At 46.7% G+C, this 18,779-nt stretch overlaps 1 protein-coding gene across 6 annotated transcripts in view; it reads right to left on the bottom strand.

The window, feature by feature from the left end:
* Nucleotides 1-18,779, bottom strand: part of ndufaf2 (NADH:ubiquinone oxidoreductase complex assembly factor 2) — a 149,350-nt gene that overhangs the window by 59,114 nt on the left and 71,457 nt on the right. For 4 of the 6 annotated variants that reach the window (XM_059648296.1, XM_059648289.1, XM_059648287.1 and 1 more), the window contains exons 2-3: nt 13,269-13,358; nt 5,477-5,523 (exon numbers count right to left, since the gene is read on the bottom strand). In XM_059648296.1, coding sequence (XP_059504279.1) covers nt 5,477-5,523; nt 13,269-13,358 — 137 coding nt within the window. The remainder of the gene's footprint in view (nt 1-5,476; nt 5,524-13,268; nt 13,359-18,779) is intronic. The other 2 variants (XM_048535509.2, XM_048535518.2) reach the window with 1 other exon arrangement.

The following is an 18,779-nucleotide window of genomic DNA, read 5'->3' on the forward strand; positions in this document are numbered from 1 at the left end:
GACCATAGTGTTATAAAAGTTTGGACAGTGAGGAATTTGTCAATTGTGCTCAAAAAAATTTTAATTTATCAATATGTAATTGCCCTTACTTGAAAAGGAACAAAAATAGAGCATTTGGGTAATAAGGGCAGGTGACTGAAGTAAAAGTGGGGGAGCACTTTGGGTTTAGCAATCAAAATTCTGTTGGTTTCAAAATGGTCATGGAAAAGGATAAGCCTTCCATAAAAGTTAAAGTTTTTAATGGCAGTAAGGCAAATTTTAATGGTATGAGACAAAAACTTTCAAAAAGTTGATTGGAGTAGACTGTTTGCAGGTAGAATGATGTCTGACAAGTAGGAAGCGTTCAAGTGTGACAAGACATCAGAGGCTTTTTGCTCCTGTTACAGTAAAGGATACTGCTGCCAAGATTAAGGAAAAATGAATGAATAAAGATTTTGAGGTTATGGGCAAGAATAAAAGAATTTTTTTTGAGATATAAACAACTTGGTTCAATTGAAATTCAAATCAATATAAACTGTGTAGGGGCATTCTTAAGAGAGAAATCAGGAAGACAACAAAGGGCTATGAGCTGAAGTCATCATCCTCGGAAAAAGACTCTCACTGTCCACCCTATCTAATCCTCTGATCATCTTGGATGTCTCTATTAAATCTCCTCTTCGCCTCCTTCTCTCCAATGAGAACAGAACCAAGTCCCTCAGCCTTTCTTCTTAGGGCCTGCGCTCCAGACCAGGCAACATCCTGGTAAATCTCCTCTGCACCTTTTCCAATGCTTCCACATCCTTCCTGTAATGGGGCGACCAGAAATGCATGCAATATTCCAAGTGAGGCCACACTAGCGTTTTCTACAGTTGCAGCATAACATCACGGCTCCAGAACTCAATCCCTCTACCAATAAAACCTAACACACCGTAAACCTTCTTAACAGCATCATCAACCTGGGTGGCAACGTTCAGGGTTCTATGTACATGGACACCAAGATCCCTTTGCACATGCACACTACCAAGAATCTTTCCATTGACGCGGTATTCTGCCTTCCTATTATTCTTCCCAAAGTGAATCACCTCACATTTATTTGCACTGAACTCCATTTTCCACCTTTCATCCCAATTCTGCCGTTTATCCAAGTCTCCCTGCAACCTGCACCATTCTTCCACACTATCCAACACTCCACCGATTTTAGTGTCATCTGCAAACTTACTAACCCATCCACCCATGCCTGTGTCCATGTCATTTATAAAAATGACAAACAGCAGTGGTCCCAAAACAGATCCTTGAGGCACACCACTAGTGACCTGACTCCAGGCTGAATATTTTCCATCAACCACCACTCGTTGCCTTCTTACAGAAAGCCAGTTTCTAATCCAAACTGCTAAATCTCCCTCAATCCCGTGCCTCTGTAATTTCTCCAATGGCCTACCATGTGGAACCTTATCAAAGGCTTTACTGAAGTCCACGTACACCACGTCAACTGCCCTTCCCTCATCCTCATGCTTGGTCACATTCGTTCTCTACTTGCCCAGTTAATCAAGATTCCATTGTACTCTTAGATTACCATCTTCCACAAAACCTCCAATTTGGTAGTTCTCCACAAACTTACTAACCATACCTCCTATATTTTCATAGGAGGATAGGAGGTATGGTTAGTAAGTTTGTGGAGAACACCAAAATTGGTGGTATTGTAGAAGAAGGTATTCTCATCCAAATTGGTCTTAGAAATGATAAACAGTAGACCCAGCACCGATACTTGAGGCACACTGCTGGTCACAGCTGTCAAGCCAGTTTTGTATCCAGCTGGCAAGTTGTCCCTACATCCCATGTGATCTAATCTTACCAAACATACTACCATGTGAAACCTTTTTGAAGGCCTTGAAGTTCATGTAGACAATGTCTACCACTCTGCTACTACTGGTCTGCTTTGTTGCCTTGTCTCACAAACTTGATTGAATGTTTTGAAATGACTAACCACAGACAAAGCCATGTTGACCTTCCATAATCATTGCCACTTTTCCAAATGCACGTAATTCTTGCTCTCAGAATCCTCGCCAACAACTTACCCAACACCCACGTTAGGCTCACTGCTCTGCAGTTCCCTAGCTTTTCCTTGCAGCCTTTCTTAAATAATGGCACAAGAGTAACTACACTGCAGTCTTCTGGTACCTTACTTGTGGCCAATGATACAAATTTCTCAGCTCGGGGGCCCACAATTTCTTCCCTTGCTTCTCACAATATCCTGTGCACTTAATCATGTCCCAGTGATTTATCTATGTAATGCATTTTAAAATCCCTAGCACCTCCTCTTCTGGAATATGAATTCTTCATTATTTATTCTCCATGTTCTCCAGCTGTCATATCCTTCCCAGAATAAACACTGATGCAAATTACTCATTTATTATCTCACCTACGTTCTGTGGTTCTACATATAGATGGCCTTGTTGATCTTTAAAGGGCTCTATTTTGTCCCTAGTTACTCTTTTGTTCTTATTATACTGGGAGAGTATCTTTGGATTTTCCTTTGCTTTATCTGCCAAAGCTATCTCATCTTCCCTTTTTGCCTTTCTGATTTCCCTCTTAAGCATATTCCCACACACCCTATACTCCTCAAGGGATTCACTTGATTCCAGCTGTCTATACTGGGCATATGTCTCCTTTTCTTGACCAGAGCCTCAGGATCTCTAGTCAGCCAGTGTACCCTATTCCTGCCAGCCTTGCCCTTCGCACTAACAGGAAAATGCTGTCCCTGAACTCTCATCTCACTTTTAAAAGCCTCCCACTTGCCAAATGCACCTTTACTTGCGAACAGCCTCCCCAAACAACTTAAAACATAGAATAGGATTGAACAGAACTCAGAACATTTGAAAATTTCTGTCTAATACTGACAAAATTGGCCTTGGCCTAATTTAGACCTTTAACTTGTGGATGAGGTCTATCCTTTTCCATAACTCCTTTAAAACTAATAGAATTATGGTCATTGGTCCCAAAGTGCTCTCCTACTACTACCACAGTCACTTGCCCTACTTTATTTCCCAAGAAGAGACCAAGATTTGCCCTTGTCTAGTCGGGCCCTCTACATACATACTTAACAAATTGCTCCCCATCCAAGCCTTTAACTCCGTGGCAGTCCTAGTCAATGCTTGGAAAGTTAAAATCCTCCGTTATTACAAGCCTATTATTCTTACGGCTATCTGCGATCTCCTTCTGTATTTGCTCCTTAATTTCCCACTGATGATTGTGGGGTGGGGGGTCTTTTGTACAAAGTGATCATCCTGTTTGTGTTCAGAGATAATGGGAACTGCAGATGCTGGAGAATCCAAGATAATAAAATGTGAGGCTGGATGAACACAGCAGGCCAAGCAGCATCTCAGGAGCACAAAAGCTGATGTTTCAGACCTAGACCCTTCATCAGAGAGGGGGATGGGGAGAGGGTTCTGAAATAAATAGGGAGCGAGGGGGAGGCGGACCAAAGATGGATAGAGGAGAAAATAGGTGGAGGGCAGAGTATAGGTGGGGAGGGCATAGGTCAGTCCGGGGAGGACAGACAGGTCAAGGAGGTTGGAAATGGAGGTGCGGCTTGAGGTGGGAGGAGGGGATAGGTGAGAGGAAGAACAGGTTAGGGAGGTGGGGGACGAGCTGGGATGGTTTTGTGATGCAGTGAGGGAAGGGGACGAACCAGCTCAGCTCGCCCCCTCCCCCCACTGCATCACAAAACCAGCCCAGCTCGTCCCCGCCTCCCTAACCTGTTCCTCCTCTCACCTATCCCCTCCTCCCACCTCAAGCCGCACCTCCATTTCCCACCTGTCAACCTCATCCCTCTCCCCACCCCCCTCTCTGATGAAGGGTCTAGGCTCCTGAGATGCTGCTTGGCCTGCTGTGTTCATCCAGCTTCACACTTTGTTATCCCGAATGTGTTTCCCAGTTCCACCCATATAGCTTCATTGGACGGTCCCCCAGGAACATCCTCTGTAAGACCTGCCATGATGTTTTACCTTATCAAAAGCACCACACCCCCTCCACTCTTGCCTTTCCTCTATCCTTCCTATTTCATCAACAACCTGGAACATTGAGCTGCCAGTTCTGTCCCTCCTTCAGCCATGTTTCTGTAATGATATATTTTATGATATCAGAGTCCCATGTTCCCCCGAGTTCATCTGCCTTAACCTATCAGGCCTCTTGCACTGGAATAATGCATTTTAATTCATCGGTCTTCCCTCATTCCCTGTTGTGCTCTTGCCTGTTTGTCTACTTAACTTGCTCTCTTTAACTTCTGTACCAGCCTCCACCTTTCGTTTTACTGCTGCTTAGGGTTCCATCCTCCTGCTAGGTGACTTTAAACTGTCCTGAATAGCTCTAGCAAAGCTTCCCAATAGGATATTAGGATCAGAGACTGGTACAGAAGTTAAAAAGAACAAGTTAAATAGATAAGGCAAGCAAAACTGTCAAATATACATTAATCTCTTTTGTCTGTGCAATTTAATGTCACTCCCATATTTAATAATCACCACGTTATTAGTGTTTATGTTTTTGTTACAGAAACTAACTTGCAAAGCCGATGATAGATGCTAAGAACTCTCAAGATTGATATAGTCTTGTGACAAATTGTTGAACTTATTTTCCAGCAGACATGCTAACACAGAATGAATTATCTTGGCCATCACATTTCAACCAGTGATGTCCACATGTCAGTCTGTCCAGTTACTCAACTGATGGAAGTTTTCATTTTGGAATTCCTCAAATATCTCTGTAGTTTCAAAGTAGCCTGTCATATAGCATGACTGCATCATGCCTCGAATGTGCTTGCAGCTGTGCTGTCAAATTTGGTGCACGCAGGAAGCAGTTAGATGTTGCTGAGATATAAGCTTTCAATGGCTCCATTCCGAAAGGCAAGCAACGTTGTACTGTTAATTTTGAAAAATGATTTTTTTTGGGAACCAAGCTATAAAATATGAATTACATATAGTAAAAATTTATTAGCATATTCTGTCTACAACATGCCCGGCTATCATTTTCTTGAAAAATTGTTTGACAATCATTTTCATTAATGTCTTGCCTTTTAAGAATTCAAATAAGTGACCATCTTCGTATTATGCATTATTCCTTCAGGAAAGCACAATTTATGTGGAGAAAGTGTAGGAGTATATGGGTGGAAGAAATTTACTGCATACAGGGTAGTATAGTCCTAAAAATTTAAGGTCACAGACATAAGTAATCAGATCAGTGCACGAGGGATCTATTCCTTCCATAAAAAAACCTCTATTGTCATTTTGCAAGTGTTAATCTTTACATATGCTTATTTCATTACAATTTCTGCTAACTTACACCAAGCGCGTTTTGAGAAGATTTGTAGCTCAGTTTCAGGTTCTGGATGTGAGTTTGCTCGCTGAGCTGGAAGGTTAGTTTTCAGACATTTCATCACTTTTTTTTATTTGAAAAAATATACTTTATTCATAAGATGTACAAAAAAATACATTTATACACCTACCCAGTCATGCAAGCCGCTCCGGGTTACACAGGGGGTACGTACACCAACTACAGGAAAAAAAAACAAAGAAGAAAAAAAAAAGCAAAGAAAATACCCCGGCAGTCGTCACCCCACACAGTCCCAGTTGGCCCCCTGACCAGTTGGGGAAGGGGCGCCAGCTGGGCCCAGTTACAAGATAGGGCCCTTATTTCTATTCTGGACAAGATGTTTCATACCGTGGTGTTTCCCCACCGCGCCTTGGCGGCGGCTGCCCCAAGCTTTAGCGCGTCCCTCTGCACGTAGTCCTGGACCTTGGAGTGCGCCAGTCTGCAACATTCGGTCGGGGTCAGTTCTTTCAGCTGGCAGACCAGCAAGTTGCGGGCAGACCAAAGAGCGTCCTTCACCGCATTGATGGTCCTCCAGGCGCAGTTGATGTTGGTCTCTCTGTGCGTCCCGGGAAACAGCCCGTAGAGCACGGAGTCCCGCGTCACGGAGCTGCTTGGGACGAACCTCGACAAATACAAATCCAAACCTCCTGCACATAGGCACACTCCAGAAGGAGGTGATCGACAGTCTCGTCCCCCCCGCAGCCACCTCGAGGGCAGCGTGCGGTGGCGCAGAGATTCCGGGCATGCATGAAGGATCTCACTGGCTGAGCCCCTCTCACCGCCAGCCAAGCAATGTCCTTGTGCTTGTTTGAAAGTTCTGGCGATGAGGCATTTTGCTAAATGACATTGGCAGTCTGCGTGGGGAACCACACAACGGGATCCACCCTCTCCTTTTCCCGAAGGGTCCCGAGGATACTACGTGCTGACCACTGCCTGACAGCCTTGTGGTCAAAGGTGTTTCCCTTCAAAAATTTCTCCACGAAGGACAGGTGGTATGGAACGGTCCAACTACTCGGAGCGTTCCGCGGCAACGAGGCCAGGCCCATCCTTCGCAACACCGGGGACAGGTAGAACCTCAGTAAGTAGTGACATTTGGTGTTTGCGTACTGAGGATCTACGCACAGCTTGATGCAGCCGCACACAAAGGTAGCCGTCAGGGCGAGGGTGGTATTCGGTACGCCCTTTCCCCCATTTTCCAGGTCTTTGTACATGGTGTCCCTGCGGACCCGGTCCATCCTCGACCCCCAAATGAAGTGGAAGATGGCCTGGGTGACCGCAGCGACGCAGGTCCAGGGAATAGGCCAGGCCTGCGCCACATACAACAGTACCGAAAGCCCCTCGCACCTGACAACCAGGTTCTTACCTGCGATGGAGGGGGGACCGGAGCATCCACCTGCCCAGCTTCTGCTTCAATTTGGTGATACACTCCTCCCAAGTCTTAGTGCACGCCCCAGCTCCACCAAACCAAACACCCAGCACCTTCAGGTAGCCTGTCCTGATGGTGAAGGGGATGAAGGAGCAGTCGTCCCAGTTCCCGAAGAACATGACCTCGCTCATATCCCTATTGACGTTGGCACCCGAGGCCAGTTCAAACTGGCCGCAGATGTCCGACAGTCTACTCACCGACCGACGATCGGTGCAGAAGACGGCGACATCGTCCATGTACAGGGAGGTCTTGACCTGAAGGCCTCCGCTGCCTGGGCTAGTCACGCCCTTCAGGCTCACGTCCTTCCTGATGGATGCGGCGAAGGGCTCCACACAGCACACAAACAAGGCAGGGGAGAGCGGGCAGCCCTGCCTGACTCCAGATCTAACAGGAAAACTGTCCGATTCCCACCCGTTGATCGAGACTGCACTAACGATGTTGGGATAGAGCAGCCAGATCCAATTGCGGATGCCCTCCCCGAACCCCAATTTGGAGAGGACATCCCTCATGTAAGCATGAGAGACCCTGTCGAAGGCCTTCTCCTGGTCCAGGCTGACAAGGCAGGTGTCCACCCACCTGTCCTGTACATAGGCGATCGTATCCCTGATGAGCGCGAGGCTCTCAGCGATCTTCCTGCCCGGCACAGCACAGGTTTGGTCAGGGTGAATGACTGACTCCAGGACAGACCTGACCCGGTTGGCTATGACCTTGGCCAGGATTTTGTAGTCCACATTCAATAGTGAAATGGGATGCCAATTCTTAATTTCTTCCCTCTCCCCCTTTCTCTTGTAAATGAGGATGATGATGCCCTTCCTCATGGACTTGCACATTTCCCCTGCCCGAAGCGCACTGTCATACACCTCCAGCAGGCCCTGGCTGACCAGGCCCCACAGAGCGGAATACAGCTCGACTGGTAAGCCATCGCTCCCGGGAGTCCTATTCATTTCCAAGGACTTGAGGGCTCCGGTCAGCTCATCCAGGGATATCGGCCGGTCTAGCCACTCCCTCGTGCCGTCATCTAAGACCTCCATGATAGACGACAGGAACAACTCGGAGGCCGTGCTGTCCGTGGGCTTCGTGTCATACAGTCCGGCATAGAAGGATCTGCTGATCCTCAAAATGTTGGGCCGAGACGACGTCACCGAGCCGTCGTCCTCCTTCAGCCGGCCAAGCACAGAGCTCTCTTTGTGCACCTTCTGAAAGAAGAAACACGAGCATGTCTCGTCCTGCTCCATGGAGCGGACCCTGGACCGGAAGATTATCCTGGAGGCCTCCGCGACGAAGAGCGAGGCTTGCTGGCCCCTCACATCACGGAGGTCCTCCGTGACATCGACCCCCATCAACTGCAGAAGAAGCAGGTTCTGCACCCTTTTCTGGAGTCGCGACAGCTTTCCCCGCCTCTCTCTCGCCTTCCGAACATCCTTGAGGACAAAGAACCTCTTGATGTTCTCCTTCACTGTCTCCCACCAGTCGCCCGGAGACTCGAAGAGGGGTTTCACGGTTCTCCAACCGGCATACTCCCTCTTAAGCTCCTCGACGTTCTCTGGGGTCAACAGAGTCGTGTTGAGCTTCCACGTCCACTTGCTGGCCAGCTGGTCGTCCTGTAAGTGACAGTCGGCCAGCAGGCGGCAGTGGTCAGAGAAGAACACCGGTTCGACGCCGGTCGACCTGACCGAGAACGCCCGTGACACAAACAGGAAGTCTATCCTTGAGCAGATAGACCCGTCTGGCTGCGACCAGGTGTACCTCCGCTGCACTCCATCTGCAGGGGCGCTGAAGACGTCGAGCAGCTTGGCGTCCTTCACCGTGCCCATCAGGAATCTGGACGTGACGTCCAGTTGACTCCCCCCACCCGCTGTCCCCACGCCGGATCTTCCACCTGCATCGGTGATGCAGTTGAAGTCTCCGCCTAGGATGACCGGCCTGGACGTAGCCAGCAGGGGTGGAAGCCGCTGCAGGACGGCCAACCGCTCACTCCGTACCGCTGGGGCATACACGTTGATCAGCCTCAGGGGAGCGTTCCTGTAGGTGACGTCAGCCACTAGGAGGCACACCCCCACCACCTCCTGAACTTGAGAGATGGTGAAGTTGCGCCCCCGCAGCAGAATAGCCAGGCCCGAGGAGCGACAGTCGTTACCCCTCGACTAGATCGAAGGCCCACAGGTCCAGGCGCCGGACCATTTCCCGTACCTGCTGAGGTGCAGTATCCCGCACTCCTACAGAAACAGGAGGTCCGCGCTGACGGTGGTCAGGTAGGCCAACGTGGACACACATCTTGCGGTGGACTTGACGTTGCGCACATTAATGCTCGCAACTCGTACCCCCATTGTGGGCAGTGACTGCAGTACCCTCCCCAAGTCCAAGGTCCAGCCCCTCTATCTGTCCCTTCATGCCCATTGCTCGGGCTAACTGCTGGACGCTCTCCGGGCTCAGGAAACCATCCGTGCTGCCTTCCGGGTGGCATCCCCCCCGTCAGGGGTGCGGAGGCAGGAGGATCCGGCTCTGGGTCAGGCTGGGGACGCGCTGTTTCCTCCTTCCCGCCTGGAAGTTCCGGGGGGCCCTCCAGTGCCCCAGCGGCACGTGGCTGGGTGTCGGAGGGAGCCTCAGGACGCCTCCCGTCACCTGGAAGCATGGTGCTGCTTTCCTTCTCCCTTGAGATCTTGAAACTTCTGCTTTGGGCGGGCCCTCTCCGAATCCCCCTCGTCAGAGGAGCTCTGATAGCCCCCTTGTAGCTGCCTCTTCCCGCCTGATGGTTGCGGTTCCTGGGCCCGCCGACGCACCTTCCTCCTCGCTTTCTGGACCGTCGTCCACTCCCCTGGGTCGCCTGTCGCCGCCTCCATCGACTCCGGGTTGTTGGGGGGGGGGGGAGCGGAGACTGCAGGGGCGCTTTGCTGGCCTCGGACTCATCCTGCGGGGCTGGTCCCTCCTGCACATTAGTGGGGTCCTTGCAGGGCCCTGGTGCCTTCCTCTCCTCTGGGGGGTGCTGGCCCCGCATTGCCCCTGCCGGCGACCTGGGCATACGTGGTCCCCCGCTGCGGGCATGCCCTATAGAGGTGGCCCGCTTCCCCGCAAAGGTTGCAGCGTTTCTCTTGTGGGCAATCCTTTGCAAGGTGTCCCTCCTCACTGCGGTTCCTGCAGATGGTGGCTTTGCAGTCGGCCGCCACGTGACCTGACCTACCACAGGCATGGCAGACTTTAGGTTGCCCTGCATAGGTCAGGTAGCCCCTGCTCCCGCTGATCGCGAAGCTGGACGGTGGGTGTACGACATTCCCGTCCACGCCCATCCTCAGCGTCACCTTGACCTGCCTCTTACTCGTCCAGATGCCAAAGGGGTCCATGATGTCGGTTAGGTCCCCTTACACCTTCTTGTGCCTTCCAAGGAAGGTTAGGACATCAACTGCTGGCACATGCGGGTTGTACATATGTACAGTCACCATACGGCTCCTCTGCGCTGGCATCACAAACAGCGGGACAGCGGTCAATACAGAGAGGGGGCCCTCACCTCCTTCCTCCTTGAAAACCTCCAGGAAGTGCTCGCAAAGCTTGGCACTCCTGAAAGTCACGTCGTAAAAACCTCCTCCGGGGAAATCCTGCAGGCAGTAAATGTCCGCAGCAGCGAACCCACAACAGTCCAACAGGACCCTCTTCACGAAGAAGGTGCGGTCCACAGGTGCACCTTCATCCACCTTCTTTACAGAAACACGGATGGTGTTCCGGACCCCCTGACCTGGGGCACGAGCACTTGCCGCAGCCATCGTTGCAGGTTGGCTGCTCCCCTGAACCAGCGTTAGGCCGAAGCCAGCATTAAGATCCACTGGTCGCAAGGGGGCACAGCCAACCCGACGTCCTCCTTTCACCTCCAAGACAGCACTCTCCTCCTCTCGGTCCACAAGAGAGTGGTTCTTTATTTTGTTCCAGATGTAAGCTGGTTCACTGAGCTTGAAGGTTTGTTCCCAGATGTTTTGTCACCATTCTAGGTAACATCAACAGTGAGCCTCCAATGAAGCGCTGGTGTTATGTCCCGCTTTCTATTTATCTGTTTAGGTTTCATTGGGTTGGTGATGTCATTTCCTGCGTTGGTGATGTCATTTCCTGTTCTGTTTCTCAGAAGATGGTAGATTGATTTGGCGCCAATGTGTTTGTTGATCAGCAACAAACCCAAACAAACAGACAAAACGGGCCCAGAAACCATAACCACTTTCCCCTACATCAAAGACATTTCCGAAATGACTGCCAGACCACTCGGACCTCTTGGCATCAGGGTAGCCCACAAACCCACCGACACACTAAAACAGCAGCTAATGAACCTAAAAGACCCTATACAGACAACAAGCAAAACGAACGCCATCTAGAAAATACCTTGCAAGAACTGTGACAAACACTACATTGGACAAACAGGCAGAAAGCTAGCCACCAGGATACATGAACATCAACTAGCCACAAAACGACATGACCCACTATCACTCGTATCCTTACATACACATGAGGCAGGACACCACTTTGATTGGGGCAACACATCCATCCTAGGACAAGCCAAACAGAGACACGCACGAGAATTCCTAGAAGCATGGCATTCCAACCGGAACTCCATCAACAAACACATTGATTTGGAGCCAATCTACCATCCCCTGAGAAAAAGAACAGGAAATGACATCACCAACCCAAGGAAACCTAAGCAGATAAATAGAAAGCGGGACATAACACCAGCGCTTTGTCGGAGGCTCACTGATGATGTTACCCAGAATGGTGATGAAACGTCTGAAAACTAACCTTCCAGCTCAGCGAGCAAACGCACATCCAGAACTTACACCAACTATCTCAATTATGATTGGAGGGACTGTTTGTTGACCGATGAATCTATGTTTAAAGCAGGAAATGGCACTGAATAAATATTGATGAACCACCTTTCGCTTTTAGTTGTAAAATATATTTCCTCCGACAAGGTTCTTCATTTTATACAACAGTGTGCAGCAAACACAGAGCAAATAAATTGTTTGTAGTTAGCAGAACTTGAAAAAGAACTGGAAATGCATGCACTGCACAAGCAATCCCTAAGACCAGCACTCAAATGAAAAATGGGAGCAGTCGGCAAATTTGCCCCCCAAATCCTCTAAATGCCTGAGAAAATGCAATCAGAGGGACAACCAGAGAAAAATTATTCCTTTATAAGAGACCCAGGTTAAACTCCACCCTCAGGCGACTATCTGTGCAGAGTTTGCACATTCTCCCCACTTCTGCGTGCTCCAGCTTCTTCCGACAGTCCAAAGACATGCAGGTTAGGTGGATCGGCCATGCTAAATTGCTCACAGTGCCCAGGGATGTGCTGGCTTTGTGAATTAGCCATGAGAAATGCAGGGTTAAAGGTAGGGGAGATTTGTCTGGGTCAGATGCTCTTCACAGGGTTGGTGTGGACTCAATGGACCAAACAGCTTGCTTACACTCTGTAGGCATTCTATGACAAGTAAAATGGTCATCTGGGGAGCCACTCCTCCAATCACAACTAGTGGTGGTGCTGCTGCTGATAGGCTCACAGTAAGCCTACAAGCAGTAAATACAGGCGAGATGCAGCCTGTGACTGAAGGAGCATTGAGGAAGCTAAGTAGGAAAGACAGAAATGCAACCACAAATTGAACTGTAATCTCATGGTGTACCTCAGATGTGAACACGATGTAAAAAAAAAGTACCTTGGTGAGAGACGTTTGCATTTTTCCACTTATATAGAAATGGGCTCAAAAGAGAGCTTCAACAGTTTTGTGAATATACGCATGTATGCTGCGGATAAAGGACTCTTGCTCTGACTGCTGGAAGTATTAATAAAACTCACTCAAGAGTTAACTCAAGAAAGCTGGGTTAAATCAGCTCCTTTTAAAGGATAGATTCTTTTCGTCTGGATTCAAGATTTTCTCAAAGAAAGGGTTTTTTTTAAACTGACCATGTTGTAACAAAGGGTCATTTTGAAGGAGGGTTAATGAGGAAGGGGAGCCAGCTCATTGCTCTTTGCCTGGGAGCTTTGCAATTTGGGGTATTCCATTAATAACAGTAACAAATTAGGGAACATCAACCTAAAATGGTTGTAACACTTTTACCAATTTAAATAATGATTTTTAAAGAAGAATTTAATGCTTTATGTCCTCAAGTACATTGTGTGGGTGAGGTTGCTAAGTATTGAGGATATTGATGAATTCTAAATCTGCCTCTGTTTGAGTTCAAATTCCCTAAAAGGCAACAGACAATATTGTTATTAAGCAATTATTACACCAGGAAATTGAAATAATGAGCACGAAGAAGGAGCTCATGAAAACCAAAACATAAGAACATAAGGGCCAGCAGCAGGAGTAAGCCATCAGACTCTGAAAAACAAAAATCAAAGAGAAATCCTTGACAAAATTTCAAGAAGAACACTTGATTTTTTTTTGCTCTGTTCACAGTCCAAAATTAGCAACCAACTCAAATACAAAATGGGATTAAATATTCTAATATTAAATAATCATATTCTTACCCTCCCATTCAGAAGGGATGTTTCCAACTTCATATTCAATTTCTTTTCGATTGACTGCTTCGATCATTCTTTTTGAACGAATAGTCTGTCCTGGAATGAAGAACAAATGATTAGCTGTCAGACTGCTCATTTTATAGCTGCATGGGGTGAGCAGAAATTTCAGAGCATCACAGAATCATACTGCATTGAATTTGGCCCTTTTACCCACCATGTCTATGCCAATCTACAAACACCAAACTACACTAACTCCCTTTAACTACACTTGGTCCATAGGTTATTATGCTCCTGCATTTTAAGTATTCATCCAGATGCTTCTTGCATGTTGTAAGTACGTATCTTCACTACCCTCTCAGGCAGCACACACTCCGTATGTCCACCACCCTCTGGGTGAATTTTTTTTCTCAGATCTCCTCTAAACCACTTGTTCCTCAAGTTAAATGTACACCTTCTGATCTTAGACATGTCTGCCATGGGAGACAGATTCTCACTATCTATGCTGTGCGTACCTCTCATATTTTGTAAACATCAATCAGATACCCCCTCAGCCTCCTCTGCTCTAAGGAAAACAAATCCCACTAATCCAGTCTCTCTTCATAAGTGAGACTTTTCATCCCAGGCAACATTCTGGTGACAGTTCCTTCGATTAAGTATTTAGAAGACTGAAACCTGCTCTCAACTCCATTCCCTAGCCACTGACTCCAACCCAGCTTGTCCCTGCCTCCCTAACCTAGTCTTCCTCTCACCTATCCCCTTCTCCCACCACTGGCTGCACCTTCATTTCCTACCGATTAACCTCATCCCGCCCCTTTGGCCTGTCCGTCCTCCCCGGACTGACCTATCCCCTCCCTACCTCCCCACCTACACTCCCCTCTACTGGCTCCATCCCCGGATCTTTAACTTGCCTGTCTCCTCTCCACCTATCTTCTCCTCTATCCATCTTCAATCCATCTCCCCCCTCTCCCTATTTATTTCAGTACCCTCTTCCCGTCTGCCATTTCTGAAGAAGGGTCTAGGCCTGAAACATCAGCTTTCCTGCTCATAAGATGCTGATTGGCCTGCTGCGTTCATCCAGCTCCAGACCTTGTTATCTTGCCTTCTCCATCATCTGCAGTTCCTATTATCTCTGAGATTAAGCCAGTCTGTTTCCAATATTAGTGTCATATTTGACCTCCAGATGAGCTTCTGTAGTCACATTCACACCATCAGCAACAATGCTGGGTTTCACCTGTCTCAGGTCATCTGCTGCTATCATCCTCACTCATGACTTTGTTAACTCTAGACTGCACTATTTCAAGAACTTTTTCAACTCCTTGTTGGTCTCCTGCATTCCACCCTCCATAAAAGTAAGATCATCTAAAATTCTGCTCCTGAAACTTAACTTACACCAAGCCTTGTCTAATCATCACTTGTGCTCACTGACCTATACTAGCACATGATGAAGCAATGTTGTGACTTTAAAAGTCTCATCTCGGTTTTCAACTCCATCTATGGCCTCACCTTTCCCTACTTCCATAATCTCCTCAAGCCCTGGAAAACTTTTCTCATCTAATTCTAGGCTGATAAACAAAATATTTTAATCAAATATCATTGGCTTCTGCACCTCTATTACCTGGTCTAAGCTGGTTACATCTCTCAGTTTCCCTACTTTGTGTTCCTCCTGAAAGGGGCTCCTTAAACCCGCCTGTTTTATCAAACTTTGGTCACCTGGCCTAGTATGGTTGGGACTGTGGAACAGGGAATATCATAGCAATTACGAAAATGTGGCTTTGGGATAGTCAGGAGCGGCAGCATAATGTTATGGGAAGGACAGAAAGGGACAGAAGTAGTGTTTTTGGATAGGGATAATATGACTGCTCTAAGAAGGAAGGTCATTCCTTGGAGATTGTCCAGTGAAGTTATATGGAAGGAAGTGAAAAATAAGAAGGAAGTAATCACCTTGTTGGGATTGTATTATAGGCTCCCCAATAGTCTTTGGGGAATTAAAGAAATAAATTTGTAAGGAAGTCTCATATATCTGCAAGAATAATAGGGTGTTAATGGTAGGGGATTTTAACTTTCCAAACAGACAGGGACAGCCATAATGTTAAGGGCTTGGATAGAGATGAACTTGTTTTGTCCAAGAAAATTTTCTGATTCAGTATGTGGATCTAACTACAAGTGATGGTGCAAAATTTGACCTACTCTTGGGAAATAAGGCACAGCAGGCCACTGAAGTGTCAGTGGGGGAGCAGTTTGGGACCAGTGATCATAATTCTATTAGTTTTAAGAAAGCGATGAAAAAGGATCGGCCAGATCGAAAAGTTAAAATTCTGAATTGAAGGAAGGCCAATTTTGACGGTATTAGGCAAGAGCTTTCAAAAATTGATTGGGGGTGGATGTGCGCAGGTAAAGGCTTGGCTAGAAAATGGGAAGCCTTCAAAAATGAGATAAGAATCCAGAGACAGTATGCTCCTGTTAGGGTGAAGGGCAAGGCTGGTAGGTGTAGGGAAAGCTGGATGATGAGAGAAATTGAGGTTTTGTTCAAAAATAAGAAGGAAACATTTGTCAGGTATAGACAGCAGCGCTCGAGTGAATTCTTACAAGAGTATAAAGGCAGTAGGAGTATACTGAAGAGGGAAATCAGGAGGACAAAAAAGGGACATAAGATAGCATTGGTAAATAATGTCTATATAGAATCCATTTGGATTCTCCTTAACCCTAAAGACAAAAGAGTAACAAGGGAGAGAATAGGGCTCCTTAAAGGTCAGCAAGGCCACGTATGTGTGGAACTGCACGGGGGATGATATTAAAACAAGTATTTTACATCAGTTTTTACTGTGGAGAAGCATATGGAAGAAACACAATGAGGGGAAACAAATAGCAATGTCTTGAAAAATGTCCATGTCACAGAGGAGGGGGGTGCTGGACACCTTAAAATGTGTAACAGTGGATAAATCCCCAGGCCCTGATCGGTGGGAAACTAGGACCCTGTGCCAAGGTATCTGTATCATTGCTAGTCACAGGCTTGACGCCAGAAGACTCGAGGTTGGCTAACGTGGTGCCACTATATATCAGATAGAGGTGGGCAAGTTGTTGGAGGGCATTCTGAAGGGCAAAATTTACATTTGGAAAGGTAAGGACTGTTTAGGGATAGTCAACATGGCTTTGTGCATGGGAAATGTCTCTCACTAACTTGATTGTGTTTTTTTTAAAACACAGCAATTACTGTGATCTAGATGGACTTCAGTAAGGCATTTGACAAAGTTCCGTGTGGTACACAGGTTCGTAAGGTGAGATCACAGAGAATACATTGAGAACTAGCCATTTGGATATAGAACTGATTCGAAGATAGAAGATGAAGGTTGGTGGTGTTGTGGGTTGCTTTTCAGACTGGAGTTCTGTGACCAGCAGTGTACCACAAGACTCTGTGCTGGGTCCACAGCTTTTAGTCATTTATATAAATGACTTGAATGTGAACAGGGGAAGTATGGTTGAAAGGTTTGCAGATGACACGAAAGTTGTAGGAGTACAGAACAGTGAAGAAGGTTAACTCAGAGTACACCGGGATCTTGATTAGATGGGCCAAAGGGTCAAGGAGTGGCAGGTGGAGTTTGATTTAGATAAATGTGAGATGCTTCATTTTGGAAGTGCATATAAGGGCAGCACTTATACACTTAATGGTAAGGTCCTGGGGACAGTTGCTGAGCAAAGAGACCTTGGAGTGCAGGTCCATAGCTTCTTGAAAACGGATTGCAGGTAGATCGGATAGTGAAGATGGTGTTTGATACGGTTGCCTTTATTGTTCAGTGTATTGCGTATAGGAGCGGAAAGTCACGTTGCAGCTGTATAGGGCATTGGTTATGCTACTTTCAGAATACAGCACACAATTCTGGTCACCCTTGTATAGAATGGATGTTCTAAACCTTGAGGGGTTCAGAAAAGATTTACAAGGATGTTGCTGGGATTGAAAAACTTTAAGTTATAGGGTGAGGCTGAAGAGACTGAATAAGCAGAGGCTTTTTCTTCCCAGAGTGTTAGAGGCTGAGGGTTGACCTTATAGAGGTTTAGAAAATCATGAGGGGCATGGATATGGTGAATAGCAAAGGTCTTTTTCCTAAGGTGGGAGTGCTCAACTAGAGTGCATAGCTTTAAGGTGAAAGGGGAAAGAATTAAGCTTTTTCACACAGGAGGGTGGTGAGTGTATGGGATGAGCTGCCAGAGGAAGTGGTGGCGGCTGGTTATAATTACAACATTTAAAGGGCATCTGAATGGGTATGTGAATCAGGAGGGTTTAGAGGGATGTGGGCCAAATGCTGATAAATGGGACTCGGTCAGATTGTGATATCTGGTCAGCACAGACTAGTTGGACCAAAGCGTTTGTTTCCACACTGCATGATTCTACGACTATATAGTATCATCTTTCGTGGCTCAGCATCTTACTTTGTTTTATAATACTTTTGTGAACTATTTTTGGATCTGTTATCGTGTTACAGGCATTAGAGTTAGTGTTGTGAATTATAACAACTAGAAAAGCTAAATTAAATGATTATTTTTCTAAACACATTCTGACATTCCCAATAGTAATGCCTAGTTCATGGTTAAATGCAAACTCCACTACTATGCTAATTAGTATAACAGCGTAATTTGTTATCGTGTTGATCACTGATGGACTTAGGTTTGACATTCAATGAAGTTCTGTCGAAGCTGAAATGCAACGGCAAATGGCTTATCACTGTAAATAATTTAAAAATATTCAGGTAAACTTTTAAACAGTAATGAACATCAAGATAGAATCAAAATTTCAGCGTCATCTCAAGTTTTAGGTGGCACTTCTTTGGCCTCAATCCTACAATTTAAGACAATATTTGAATATTTTGGTTAGAAGTTCTTACTTCCAAGGGAATTACAATGACATCTTTCTACATAACTATTGCAAGTTTCAAATGACACTATACATTAAATTCCAAACACAATCCAACACAATTGTAAATTCTTAAGTCATTATTGATACTGATCAATCTAGATATTGGGTAGAATTGAACCTTGTGATGGGGGTCCCGCTCACTGGCTGGAGAAATAGTGGCAGCCGATGTTGACTCCATTGACGAAGGCCCACTAGATTTAAGTGTCCACAAGGCACCCGGCTGGCCAGTGATGGGCATCCTCTGGGACTTCAGTCTTCAGGGGCAGAAATCTCACCAACAAAGATGCTGATTATTCAGATGTCAATAGTTCCCAGCTGCTCATCAGCATCACCAGAGTTGTGGCAGCTGCCAAATACTATATGTAGTAAAGATCTATGATCACCAAGTAACCCAGGCCACAGGTAAAGGCAAATAGGGGTTTTGTGGGAGATGACTGCTCGCCTTTTTTTGCTGGGGGAGAGGGAGGTCAGAAAAAATGAGGTAGGTGACTGTCAGCAGGCTCCCCACATTTAAATGATTACCCAACCAAATACTTAGTTGTGCATTTGAATGAGGGACCGTTCCCTGGAAAAGTTCTATGTGGTGACATGATGAGATCCTCCAGGGG

The sequence above is a fragment of the Stegostoma tigrinum genome, chromosome 1 (assembly GCF_030684315.1).
Source record: "Stegostoma tigrinum isolate sSteTig4 chromosome 1, sSteTig4.hap1, whole genome shotgun sequence".
Taxonomy (NCBI): Eukaryota; Metazoa; Chordata; class Chondrichthyes; order Orectolobiformes; family Stegostomatidae; genus Stegostoma; species Stegostoma tigrinum.